A 13,940-nucleotide genomic window follows, 5' to 3' on the forward strand; every position below is an offset into this window, starting at 1 on the left:
CTGGTGTTTCTGCAGGGAGTTTGCTTCCTCCTTCCTTCCTGCTCCAAGTATCAGATACCTGGAATTTCAGAGGTGAAGGGGACGATGCTCAGGTCCCCAACCAGTCAGAGGGACAATGTGGGTGTGAACAATCATCAGCATCTTAGTGCAGATTTCTCCTAACATGCATACAGTATTGTTGTATGCAGTTTTGCCTAATGAGCACATTTTTGCAAAGCATATCCCTGCACACCCCCCCCACAGAATGCAATTTTCACAAATATATGCGTTTTTATGCACACTTCTCCCTAGTGCATGCATTACTTGGCTGGAGAAAGGCACTGAAAAATGCAGAGAAGTGTGAATTTCAAAGGATGGCTGTTTTTCATTTTGTGTATTGTTTTGAAAAGCGTGAATTAGCTGCCAGGTTTGCCTTCAAGCGTGAATCAAATTCCTGCCCCATCCCTAGTGACCAGGAAGAGGAAGTGGTAGCTCTGCTACAGATTCAGGAAGTTCCTTCATTAACAATATGTAGGTGCCAGATAAAAACTTTTATATTTACTAAGGTTTTTAAGCAATGGTTCTGAGGCTTATTATTTAGGGATCAGTCAATTCATCTTCTTCTTGACTGTTTCCTCCTGTTAGTTGTTTTGAAATTGAATAATTGATATTCAGGGCTTTTAAAAACAAACAAACAAACAACACTTTGTTTTAGTGTTGTTGTTACACATCACTCTAGGTCAGTGAAGCTGGTAAATTGTTTCTATAAATGGAAATGAATGTCTCTGTCTAGAAAAAAAAGCCTCCACCAGCATTTCTGGGGGCCTTCTATTAAAACAGAATCATACCATTGGAAGGTAGATAAAAAATAATCTAACCTGACCCCCTTTAAATACAGGAAATCTGCTGCTAAAATATCTCTGATAAAGCTTCTGATTCTATTCACAATGTACACAGGTACAAGCTGCCTCTTAACATGTGCAGGTGATTGTGCAAATGTGTGCACCCTTACTTGTTTGCATGGCTCAGCTCCTCTGTAAGCATGTACACAAACTGTACACTCCTTGACTTCTACATATGAATAACTGTACGAGTGTACAGCTGCTCAAGTATTTGTTTGTGTACACAACCACACAGGTTGTGCACTTGTTGAATGCAACATGTGAGCACCCCTCTTAAAAGCCTCACACTACTTTCTGGGACAGTCTGTTCCCAATAATTGTTCCAGTAGGAAGTTCTAATGTTTGGCTGCTTTATAAGCGGGATTTTTAAAACTGTATTTCAGTGTTTGATTTTTCATTTGTAATGGGGATCTATATCTATATCTATATCTATATCTATATCTATATCTATATCTATATCTATATCTATATCTGTATCTGTATCTGTATCTGTATCTGTATCTGTATCTATATCTATATCTATATCTATATCTATATCTATATCTATATCTATATCTATATCTATATCTATATCTATATCTATATCTATATCTATATCTATATCACAGACTATGTTGCTTTTCTGTTAATTGTGCTTCTTCACAAGAGAATCTTTACTGTATTTGATTTTTGTTTGTAATGGGTTTTTTATATTCTGCAAAGTTACGTTTGATGTTTTAAGGATAGGGGGTTTACAGCTTTCTTTCATTTTAACGTGAAGCAGTGTTAGAAACAATTTAAATCAGGCATGGATTAGCTGGATCTGGCTGGCTGGCTGCCTCCTTCCTTTCCCCACCCTTCAGGGCCAGCTGATAACTTGGAGGGGGCTGGCTTTCAAAGTTGGTTTGCAAGCAGTTTCAAAACAAGCCACTTGCAAACAGGCTTCAAAGCAATGGCAACCTGATGTCAGTGAGGCAGGTGGGAGGGGTTCGGTGAAAGTAGCTGAGCAGGCCAGATTAAGACCCCTGCTGGGCTGAATTACTTTTGTGGGCTTGTGGGGTGGGTGGGTCCTGCTTTCGGTCTTCCTACAAGGCATTGGATTGGCTGCTGTGAATCCATCGATTCGAATCCTACCCTCTGAAGCAGTATAAAACAAGCTTGCTCCATCTTGTGTCTCTAAGAACCTGTCATGGTCCAGTCTATGTGTGATCGAAGTCCCGGCTGAGGACGTCAGGACTGGGGGCAAGGTGGCAGGTTGGGAGCAGGAACAAGAGTCCAGAAGCCAGGGGTCCGAGGGTCAGGAAGCAGGGGGTCACAAAGTCAAGGGTCCGAGGGTCAAGAAGCAAGGAGTCAAGAAGCGGAGGTCTGAGGATCAGGAAGCAAGAAGCCAAACGCAGCAAGGCAGGAAACAAGTTGCTCTGGCAAAAAGCCAAAGGGAAATGCTGACCTTATATGCCTTCTCGGCTCTTGCCACCATGTGCAGTGAGTTACCAAGCGGCCTCACCTGTGTGGCAGCACCTTGCCTCTCCAGAACAAACTTAGGAAGGCTCAGTCCTGCGAAGCCCTACTGGTCACAGGGGCTGGCTCCTGCACGCACTCCTGACAGAACCCTCATAGTTTAAGGGTGCTGGGAAGAGCGACTGGTTGTTAAATGGAACTGGGAAATGTAGCCATGTCTCCTAACAACTCTCAGCACCCTACATGGGATTGCCTTGATTGTTTAACACGGTACAATGCTGCTTCATAGTGCAGATGGAGTCTCAGCAGCTGTGGTCTGGTCGACGAAGCACCAAGGCTCAGATTTCAACAGCGTCGCAAGATTCGAACCTCACTCCCCACCTGTTCTCACTCTCACTGTTGGCAAACCCATCCCCATCACTGCAGCCAGTACGGCCGAGGGGAGGGCACATTTGGGGGGCCACATGGATCCTGCCCCGTCCAGCCCCTCCTGCAAGGACAAAGGAGGCCATTTGTACAGAGAGGGAAATCCAGCGTTGTGATGTGAAGGCCTCAAAGGAAACAGAGCGGAAGGAGTTGGGGCTGACAGCAAGGCATGCTGGGTAGGGATGCCTGGAGCTGAACGCAGGCCAGGCACGCTGCTCTCTGGCCGTCCCCATGGTAACCTTGGCCTAGGGAGAGCAGCCACCCTTTATCCTGCCTTGGCAGCCGTGGCAGATTCTAGGTCACAGATGGCCTCTGCCGGTGCAATGGGCTTCAGAGGCTCCCAGTTGGCGGTCAAAGCTGTGGCCAGTTAGTGATGCAACTGGGCAGCGTCAGGCGGTTTGTGTGTCTCTTAAAGGGCAACCTGATGCTGAAGTTCTCCTGGTGGTCCTTCCCTTGTTCCTCCACACACAGAGAAGCAAAGGTTTGGTGGCCTGGCAGGGCAGGCCTATCCATGCAACTGATGGAGTAGTCATGAAGGATGTCTGGCATTCCTCCCCTCCCCTTCTCCAAATACCCCCACTGGAAGCTGTTTTTGGCCAGGACCGGCTTTCCTTTTCGAAGATGTTGCTTTCAATTTGGCAGGATTGACCTCGGGGCAGGAGGTGACAGGCAGCAGCACGTCAGCGGCGGTGGCCAGTGAGGGCTGGCGAACCGCCTCAGGGACAGGACAAATATTTTATGAGTAATTTAATATCTGGAACACACAGGCGTGCTCATTCCCAGAGAGACAACGCTCCTTAAGACCCACAAAGCCTGCTTTTCATAAGGAAGCGGCTTGGTGGGCGAGTGTGTGTGTGTGTGTGTGTGCAAGGGAGTGTGTCGTCCCTGGATTAACCCTTCCACGTCCGTCTTCTCAATCGGCATGCACAGGAAAATGGGAGATGATCATGGCTTTGGCCCCTCTCTCTGCAACCTCCCACCCTGTTGTCTCGTCCTGGAACCAAGGGATGAGACTGGGCCGAAAGACACCCCCCTGAACCCCATTGCAAGAGAGCCTCTTTCATTCAGCCCTTTTGAAAGGAAGGCTCCCCCAGGAACAAACAGCCTTACATCCCAAGAAGTGAAATTCGGAAAGACTCTCCCAGTGAGGGGTTGATAAACCTGTCAATTTCTGTTTCTCTGCTTCTGTTTTCCCCCTCAATCTCAACTTACATTTTCCACATTTCTGCAACACTTTGTGTTTTTTTCTTAAAAAATCTTTATGAATCTTAGTGTGTAGTTTCAAGATAGATATTTTAGCACAATTTTAGCACTTCCACTAATATACAGTGGTACCTCAGGTTAAGAACTTAATTCATTCTGGAGGTCCGTTCTTAACCTGAAATTGTTCTTAACCTGAAGCACCACTTTAAGTAATGGGGCCTTCCGCTGCCGTTGCGCCGCCGCCGCCCGATTTCTGTTCTCATCCTGAAGCAAAGTTCTTAACCCAAGGTACTATTTCTGGGTTAGTGGAGTCTGTAACCTGAAGCGTCTGCAACTTGAAGCGTCTGTAACCCGAGGTACCACTGTATGCATTTTTGCATGTTATTCTTATTAATGAAAGCCTTCTTACGCACACTTCCACATACACACACCCCATGCTTTGGTCGATGAACTAAATTACAAAATTCGGAGAGCTTTGGATTTCGAAGGAGAGATGAATTTCGGTTTTCATGCTGCTTCAGGAAGTGGAAAGCAGGCAGGGCTGCATGGAAATGTGAACCAAACCCAATTCCTCTCTCTCTCTCTCTCTCTCTCCCCTTCCCTGCTGCTCCAGAGTGGAGCAGCTCTTTAGCCCTGATGACCAGAAGAACAATGATGTGAGAAAAGGGATTCATTGCAGGCAGTAGCGCAGAAAGAGGAAGGGAGATGAAGCGAGACCTAAGCCAGGAAAATGCCATCCACAGCAACACCCCAAGAGTGACAATGGTCCCATCTGCACCATACATTTAAAGCTGTATCAGATCACTTTAAACAGTCATGCATGCTTACCCCAAAGCATCCTGGGGACTGTAGTTTATTAAGGGTTCTGAGAGTTGTTATGGCATCTCTGTTCCCCTCCGAGAGCTACCATTCCCAGAGTGGTTTATTGATCCCTCTTCCCAGGGAACTCAGGGAATTGTGGCTCTGTGACGGGATTTCTAGGCCGTGTTGAATGAGGATGAAAGCTGATATACCCTGTGCATTTTTACTAGGAAGGAAGTTCTACTGAATTCAATGGGGCTTGCATTTTAAAAACCATGCACACTGCTTTGAGCTCCTTGGAGAAGAAAGTTGGCATAGCAATGCAATAAATAAATAAACAAATAAATGGATAATATGACATCAGGTATGGGGCCGGTGGGTGTGGTTTGAGAGAAATGGCCTCGTAAGCCAAATTGTAGAACCTGGGTGTGTGTGTGCAGGTTTGTCCAACAAACCAGACATTGCCTTCCCCTGAACTAGAAGGAAAGGGAGAATAGAAAAAATGTGAAGCTGCATTATATGGAGTGACACCTTTGATTCATCTAGTTCAGTACTATCTACACTGACCGGCAGTAATTCTCTGGGATTTTAGGCACAGTTCTCTCTCCACCTGGAGATGCTGGGGATCGAAGTTCAAACCTTCTGCATGCAAAGTAGATGTTCTACCACTGAGGTACAGTTCTTCCCTGAAGGGGAGTGTGTTTGGGTCAGGAGCTTTGGAGACAGAGTTTGTGTGCTGGGCCAGCGATAGTAACTCCTTTGGTGCCAATCATTACCAAAGCCAGAGGTGATCTTAGTTACTTTTTTAAGCTTCCCTTGGTTCTGAGGTCAATTTTAATGAACCTCTGAAAGTTGGTTTCCAAGCCCCTCTTGATTGAAATTTGCAGACGTCCTTATCCAGAATAACATCACATTCAGACCTTTCAGAGAAAGGAACTGCAAAAATGTGCTTCCCACGAAATTCACTAACTGAAAATGAGGGGATCAGGTTTTTTTGGGGAGGGGGGAGGAGTCGGTTTTGTGACAGCTCTAAAAGAAATAAAGGCTTCCCCCACCCCAGCCATAGTACTGTTTATGTCAGGATCTAGAGTATATAAATTCCTTTTCTTGGAAACTTTCTTCCTGTCCAATGCTTACTAGACAGCAAGTGGGGTCAGCTATCCCTAGGTATCTGCTGCCACCTCGTGGTGACCAACAAAGCAATGCCTCTCATCCTTCCTGATGCAATCGACAATAACTCTCCAAACCAAAGCACAAGTGATTGTTTATTTGTTTACAAAGTTACCGCAGAGACTTCTTGTGATGGAGTTTTTTGGGGGGAGGAGGGGGTTTGAAAAAGGTCGAGTGGTTATTGAAAGAACCTATCAATGATCACCCATTAAGGCTGCACCATTTCAGAGAGGCAAGGGCATTGCAGTTCCCATACCTTGTGCTCCATCCCTGGCCGGCAGTTTCCAAAGACCAGACCTGCAGCAGAGGGTGGAGTCTGGTGGGGAGAGCAAGCAGGAAAGCAGGTCCCCAGGTTCCTCTAGCTAAATGGGGAAGAGTAAGAACCCGGAGAAGATGCTGTCTGCCCCTTCTGTGCCCCCAATGAGCGAGTTCTTCTCTGTAGGCTCTAACCAGACTGACTCGCCCCTTTGCACGTGGAGAACCACACCGCCCGTGGTGACCTGGAAGGCATTGTAGACGTAGTCACAGAAGGCTACGACCCTCTCGCCCCGGCTGCCTTGCCCTTTCTTGATCTGGACACACAGGTTGCCCCGGGAGGTTACGTGGTAGGTGAAGTAGTAAATCCCGGTGATGTTGGAGACAAAACGCCCATAGCGGCTCTCGTAGTGGCCATTAACATTGGTGTGGACACGGTCAAAGCGGATGGGTTGCGCACGCCGCGGCAGCATGGAGATTCCCCGGGAGGCCGAGAAGGCGGATTTGAGCGAGGTCTTGTAGTCACCAGATTCTCCTTTGGCTCCTTGCGGGCCAGGAGATCCTGGGGGTCCTTTGAACCCTGCTGGCCCTCTGGGCCCAACTTTGCCAGGGTAACCAGGCTCTCCTGGCTCCCCTGGTTCTCCAGAATCTCTGTTTGCTTCAACACCCCCAGGAGGACCTATGAGAAGTAGGAAAGAGGAAGGCAGAGGTGTTAAGTAGAACTGTTTAATGTATGTTGAATTGGAAGACAAATCTATAATGTGCCTCTATAGCACTGTGAAGCATGGCTAGAAATTTACATTGAAGCGGGAGAAGAGTCTGACAGGTTAATCATTAATGGAGTTGTAACATGGAACTGTATTTTTGTGCTTAAAGTCATAGGAAATGGAGAGTATTACTGGTCTATGCATATGCTAATCTGTAGGCATCTGTCTTGGGCGGAGTGCTCTCTTTGTTCCAAGCTAGTGAAGAGAATGGACATGTGAATCTCTGTGTCCCACAAACAGCCTGAGGCTAATGGAGGCTGCAATGGAGAAGAGATGGACCTTTGATTTTAAGCTCAAAATTCAAGATATTTGTAATCTATGGCATTATGCCCTTTGCTGGGATCCATATAAGAAATTATGAATGTAACTTCTATCATTTTAAATTGTTTGGAAAAGAAAAGTTTTTGAACCATATTTTTGGACTGGATTTTTTTTCCCAACACAAGAGCCAGTTTTCATTCATCCAACGGCTTCCAGGTGCACAATATTCACAATCCCAATAAGAGGTGTGGTGTGTGTGGAGAAACCTGTGTTTTCAACTTGGTCAGGTCTGGCCCAGCATTTGAATCCTCACTCAGCCATGAAGCTCAGTGGGTGACCTTGGGCCTGTCACAGGGCACCCTCAGCCTGACCAGCATTGTGGTTTTTTTGTGAGGATAAGATGGGGAAGGAGAAAATTGTACACACTGCCTTGGCCTCCTTGCAGGAAAGGGGGGGGGTATCATAAATAAGGGAACGGTTTGTATGTGGAACTCCCAACCCAACAATCGATAAATCAGAGCTGAGCTGAGAGCTCTTAAAAAATAATTTTAGCCAATGTTAACCCTACTCAGGGTAAACCAATTGAAATCAATGTGCATGGCTCACATAGGTTTCTTAATTGCAATGGGGTCTGCTCTGTCTCTGAGTAGGATTTGGTTGGATATAACTCTCTCTTTCTATCTCAAGCTGCTCCTTTGATGTTGAGAGAATGTGGCTCATGTCCTGGGAAATCACCATCAGCATGCCCTTCACAACAGAGGGTTATTAGTAAGGCCCTCTCCTCAAAACTCCCTGCCGTCTCCCCACCACCATACTTGCTGCTTCCCTGCCTCCCCATCATGCAATAGATTGGCTCCCTGATAGGTTGGGACAGATTTCCAGCTCAGATGCTCACGTTGCACTGTGGATGAGAAACATAGTGAGAAAGAAACCATGCCCCCCGCCAAGTGAATGCCCCCTTACCTCGTTCACCCTTACTCCCTGGCACTCCATCACTGCCATCAGGGCCTGGGGCACCTGGCATGCCTGGAATTCCTGGGATGAGCTGGGGCCCCCGGCAAGTGTCAGCACCAACCAGCCAGGCTGCATTCAGGCACATCAGCATTGCCCATGCCAACCTCTTGGGACTCAGCATCCTGGAAAGGTAAAGGAAGAAAGCAGGAGACCCAGTTGGGAGACCAGCAACGCACAAAAGCAAGAAGATGCACAAATATAGGATGGGGGACACCTGCCTTGATGGAGTGAAAAGGAATCTTAGGGGTCTTAGGGTTAGCCTAGAAAAGAGGAGAATGAGAGGAGATCTAATAGTCACCTTCAAATATCTCTCTGCCACACGGAAGATGGACCAAGCTTGTTTTCTGTGGCTCCAGGGGGTAGGAGCTGAACCAATGGTTTCAAATGACAAGGAAGGAGATTCCAACTTAACCTCAAGAAGAACACCCTCACATACCGTCCAACATTTCTCAGATTAAAACAGGGACGTTATAAGTAAAAGTGGGACATTCTGGGATCAAATCAGAAACCGGGACAGCTTCTGTAAATCCAGGGCTGTTCCTGGAAAACAGGGACTCTTGGAGGGTCTGCAGGTGTGCTTCCTCCAACTAGCTCAGTACTCTAACTGGGAAAGGCTGCAGCTTGGTAGCAGAGCATCTGCCTTGCATGCAGAAGGTCCCAGGTTCAATCCTTGGCATTTTCAGGTAGGGCTGGGAATGCCATGTGCCTGTAAACTGAAATTACAAAGTTATGAGAAAATGAAATCTAAAGTACAAGATTGGCTTCAATATTACCAAATAATGGAGATCTTTAAACAGGACAGGAAAATTGGCTTTCAGGTGGAAAAATCAAAATTAGAGACTGAACTGTTAGAACCCAATACTAAAAACTTGTCAAGAATGTATAATTTGCTGCTGAAATGGAATACACAAGATGAAACAGTCAAATCGGCTATGATTAAGTGGGCACAGGACATTGGTCATAACATTATGTTTGCTGACTGGGAATGGTTGTGGAACACCGGTATTAAATTCATGGCATGTAATGCCTTAAAGGAAAACATTATGAAAATGATTTACAGGTGGTACATGACCCCAATCAAGCTAGCAAAAATCTATCACTTGCCTGATAATAAGTGTTGGAAATGTAAAGAAACTGAAGGTACTTTCTATCACCTTTGGTGGACATGCCCGAAGATTAAGGCTTTCTGGGAAATGATATACAATGAAATGAAAAAGATACTTAAATGTACTTTCCCTAAAAAATCTTGGGCATTGTCGGCCAATTGGTGTCAAAGAAGGACAGAACTTTCTTTATGTATGCTACAACAGCAGCAAGAATACTCATCGCAAAGTATTGGAAGACACAAGATTTACCCACCCTGGAAGAATGGCAGATGAAAGTGATGGACTATATGACACTGGCCGAGATGACAGGCAGAATCCGCGATCAGGGAAAGGAGATGGCGGAAGAAGAATGGAAGAAATTCAAAATCTATCTTAAGGACTATTATAAACTTGATGAATGTTATAATGTCGAGGTTTGAGTAAGAAAGGGTTACAGCGAAACAAGATTAGATTGAAGGAGAGATTGAGAGGACAGAGGATTGACAGATATATTTAGAGTTGCTAAAGACTTTTGGTCATTGGGATGCAGAAAGGGGAGGTATGGGGAAGTCTGAGAAACACGGTTTATGAAAAAAGGTTATGAAATTATACGTGTTTGTATGTCTTTTATATGTTTGTATTGTCTTAAAAAAATTTGTAAAACCAATAAAAAAATTAAAAAAAGACAATCCAGGATGACTCTCCTCTGCCCTGCACAGTTATTATTAAAGATTATCTTGATTTACAAAAAAAAAAAAAAAAAGGGAATGCCATGTGCCTGAAACCCTAGAGAGCGGCTTCCAGTTGGTGTGAACACTAATGGGCTTGATGGACTAATGCTCTCTGACTCAGTCTAAGGCAGCTTCCTGTGTTCCTATTATTTAGGAGCCGGCATTGTCTGTAGAGGAAATCTCTTCCCAGGCACATCAATTCCCTGGTGTCAACCTAGCTTTGCAAAATAAGCCTCTCCAGAGTCTCATCCCCTTTCCTTGACCACAGCAGTGACATCCCAAGGGTTATTGATGCTGCTGGATGAAATGAAGCATGGATCCTCACACAAGCTATCTGTCTTCTGCTGAACTAGCTTTCTCCTTTCTAAACTGGTGCTACCCTTTTGGACCATATCAGTCCATCACCGAGAGAACCCTTCTGGTTGCCAGTTTCTAAATTCAGAGTGTTGACATTTCCATTTTAGAAAGCCATGCCTTATAGAAACCCTTTTCCTGTATGAACAACAGAGATAGAGAGAGATTCTAGCATGGTGCTGCTCTGTGTGCTTTAGTGTTGTAGTCATCGGTGGTAGAGAACCTGCTTTGCATGTAGAAGGTCCTGGGTTCAATCTCCTGCATTGCCAGGCAGCGCTGGGAGAGACTCCTGGTCTGAAATCCTTGAAAGATGCTGCCAATCAGTGTAGGTGCTACTGAGCTAGATGGACTAGTGGTCTGACTAGGCAGCTTCCTATCTACCAGTGCCCTCTTTGGATCTCCCTCTGGAGATGTTCTGGCCAGCAGCCATCAATTCCTCACCCCTCCAAAGGCTGGTCTTGAATGCAAGGGGAAATAATTCAATGAGTGCCTTTCTCTTACCTTGCAGCGTCTCAAAGAATCTCTGGACAGCAAGACTCGCCACGCTCCAGGCCCACACTGAGGACGCTCACACAGCAGAGACAGGAAGAAACACCTCCCCCCATGAGATATGTGGTGTCTGCCTCCCTCCTATCTCCCAGGGTTTGCAACAAAAGGGAAATTGGAGTTTGCTTCCCTTTTTTCCATTTGGCTCCCCTCCTTCCACAAACACACCAGTACTTTCACATCCACACAGCACGGGGAAGTGCAGTGCTATTTCTGGGGGCCTTTTGTGCAAGCTGTGCAAGAAATATAGGGAACCTTCCCTTGCCTGGTCAGGCGTTTTCTGAGCAAAGGCATTTTCCCAATGGCTTGCGGTTTGGCAGAAACCCACAAGGACACAGCTGGTGCTTCTGGGCTCGAGGATGCTCTGTGCTGGTCTCCTGGGTGTCAGCACTCTTTTCAACCATGAGAACGTAAGGAGAGTCGTGCTGGATTTGGCCAAAGCCCCAACTTGTACACTAACCTGCGCAGAGTGGCCAACCAGATGCCTCAATGGGAAGACAGCAAATAGGATCTGAGTGTAACAGCAACTCTCCCCACCAGTGATTCCCAACAACGGGTACTCAGAGGCCTGCTGCTTCTAACAGTGGAGAGGTAACATAGTCACTTCGTTGTTGTTTAGTCGTTTAGTCGTGTCCGACTCTTTGTGACCCCATGGACCAGAGCACGCCAGGCACTCCTGTTTTCCACTGCCTCCCGCAGTTTGGTCAAACTCATACTGGTAGCTTTGAGAACACTGTCCAACCATCTTGTCCTTTGTCGTCCCCTTCTCCTTGTACCCTCCATCTTTCCCAACACCAGGGTCTTTTCCAGGGAGTCTTCTCTTCTCATGAGATGGCCAAAGTATTGGAGCCTCAGCTCCAATACTTTATATACCTCTTAACTGAGGTTTTATCCACTAATCCAAGTTAGAGACCATCACTGCCTCTTGTGGGAGACCACACCCTCCCTGTGTGAACATTCTTTTGTCTTACCTGAATCAGCCAACATTTGGCTTCATTGGGTGTTCTCAAGTCCCAAAGTAGAATTATAGAATTGTATAATGGGAAGGGCCCCCAGGATCATCTAACCCAATACAGGAACCACAGCTAAATAATCCCTGACAGGTGACCATCCAACTTCTGCTTAAAAACCTCCAACGGTTTGGGTTGTACCCTCTGGAGCAGCAGAAAACATGCTTGTTCCACCTTACATGTGGGAACCCATCAAATATCAGGAGAAATTCGCTCTCAAATGCTGGTGAATTCTTATGAGGACTTTTTTTTAAGAAAGGAAAAGAAAAAAGGATTGAAAGGTGATGTGTAAATGTGGAGAACTGGATTTATTGGGGAAGAGAGGAACAAAACCAAAATAGACTCACCTCTCCCTCCTTCTAAGTAGACATGTATAGGGTTGTACCATAAACATAGTATTGTTAGGTTGCCAAATGTATTGTAAAGGCCTGGGAAATTGCTTTTGTATTTTGTTTATTTCTTTGAACAAGGACTGCCTCTTTCCATATGAACCTACCCGGACCCTGAGATCATCTTCTGAGGCCCTTCTTTGTGTGCTTCCTCCTTGAGAGGTCTGGAGGGTGGCAACATGAGAATGGGCCTTCTCTGAAGTGGCTCCCCACCTGTGGAATGCTCTCCCCAGAGAAGTTATCCTGGAACCTTCACTATACACCTTGTTCCTTTTTAACTAGGCCTTTGGTTGATCTGATTTACATCCTATGCCCTTTTAAAATGTGAGTTTTTTTGTGGAGCTGAGCTATTGGGTTGTTTTTATTTTTATTATGTATTTTGTGGTTTTATATCTTGATTTTATTCTACGAACCGGCCTGAAATCCCTGGGTATAGGGCAATATAAAATAAAATAAAATAAAATAAAATAAAATAAAATAAAATAAAATAAAGCTATGTATATATTGTTGTTCTGTTATGACCTAGATGGGCTTCTGCAGAAGTCACAGCTAAAGGATCCCAAACAGATGGTAACCCAACCTCTGTTTAAAAAAACAGAAGGAGAGTCTACCACCTTCCACTGTCAAACAGCTCTTGTCATCAGAATGTTCTTCCTAATGTTTAGCATGAATCTGACATAAGCTTGATGGACTAAGGGTCTGACTCTGTATAAAGCAGCTTCCTCTGTTCCTACGTACTAACTGTTCTGATGACGAAAAATGAGCTTGAAAGGGTAAAATCTTAGAATCCTAGAACTGTAGAGTTGGAACCGTCTAGGCCAAGGACCACCTAGTCCAACTGCCTGCAGTGAAGGAATCACAGCTAAAGAACCCCTGACAGATAGCCATCCAATGTCTGTTTGAAAACCTCCAGAGAAGGAGAGCCCACCATCCACCATTATTTTACCTACAAATAGCTTTGTCAGAAAGTTCTCCTTAATGTTTAGTTGGAATCTCCTTTCTTGTAACTTGAATCCATTGGTTCGGGTCCAACCCTCTGGAGCAGCAGAAAACAAGCTGGCTCCACCTTCCATGGGACATCTCTTCAGATATTTGAAGATCGCCATTGTGCCACCTCTCAACCTTCTCTTCTCCATTCTAAATATACCCAACTTCCAAACCTACACAGCTCACTAGCCCCTTTCCCTCTTAGCCAGCAGATGGGATCACAGTGGGCTTTGCTTCAGCTCTGAAGTTCTAGTGCAATTGGCACTTAGAGCAAAGTTCTCCTTCTGGACAGTGTGGTGGTGGAAGGAAGATCCCTGCAGCTGCTCCTTCTCTGGTTGATAGATAGGGCCAAAATGGTCTTCTCCTTGCCATGATGCTCTTACTAAGAGGCAGGAGATGCAACCTTATAGTGGCTCTTCCACCTTAACTGTTGGCAGAGTCCAAAGCATGCTTCCCTTCCACTTTGGAATGCCAGGACACTTAGCAGTACAAACTAGATCAGAGCTGCATCACACTTGCAGCAGGTTCAAACCAGTGACAGTCAACTGGTGGCCCTCCAGCTGCTTTTGGTCCAAACTCCCATCAGCCCCAGCCAGCATGGCTCAGTGCTCAGGGATGATGGG

General features: G+C 45.7%; 1 protein-coding gene across 1 annotated transcript; it reads right to left on the reverse strand.

The window, feature by feature from the left end:
• Window positions 1-5,995: 5,995 nt before the first annotated feature.
• C1QB (complement C1q B chain) lies at window positions 5,996-11,045 on the reverse strand. The gene is made up of 3 exons (XM_081201714.1): window positions 10,887-11,045; window positions 8,165-8,337; window positions 5,996-6,852 (listed from the first exon to the last, which is right to left on the reverse strand). The coding sequence occupies exons 2-3, from the start codon at window positions 8,334-8,336 to the stop codon at window positions 6,281-6,283; spliced, it is 744 nt and encodes a 247-aa protein (XP_081057840.1). The 5' UTR covers window position 8,337; window positions 10,887-11,045; the 3' UTR covers window positions 5,996-6,280.
• Window positions 11,046-13,940: the final 2,895 nt, after the last annotated feature.

The sequence above is a fragment of the Podarcis bocagei genome (genome assembly GCF_964188305.1).
Source record: "Podarcis bocagei genome assembly, chromosome: 7".
NCBI classification, from domain to species: Eukaryota; Metazoa; Chordata; class Lepidosauria; order Squamata; family Lacertidae; genus Podarcis; species Podarcis bocagei.

Coding starts and splice junctions, on each gene's coding strand:
- C1QB (XM_081201714.1), bottom strand. CDS start 8,336: ATGCTGAGTCCCAAGAGGTTGGCATGGGCAATGCTGATGTGCCTGAAT. Junction 6,853..8,164: donor AGGGAGTAAGGGTGAACGAG/GTAAGGGGGCAT, acceptor TACTTCTCATAG/GTCCTCCTGGGGGTGTTGAA.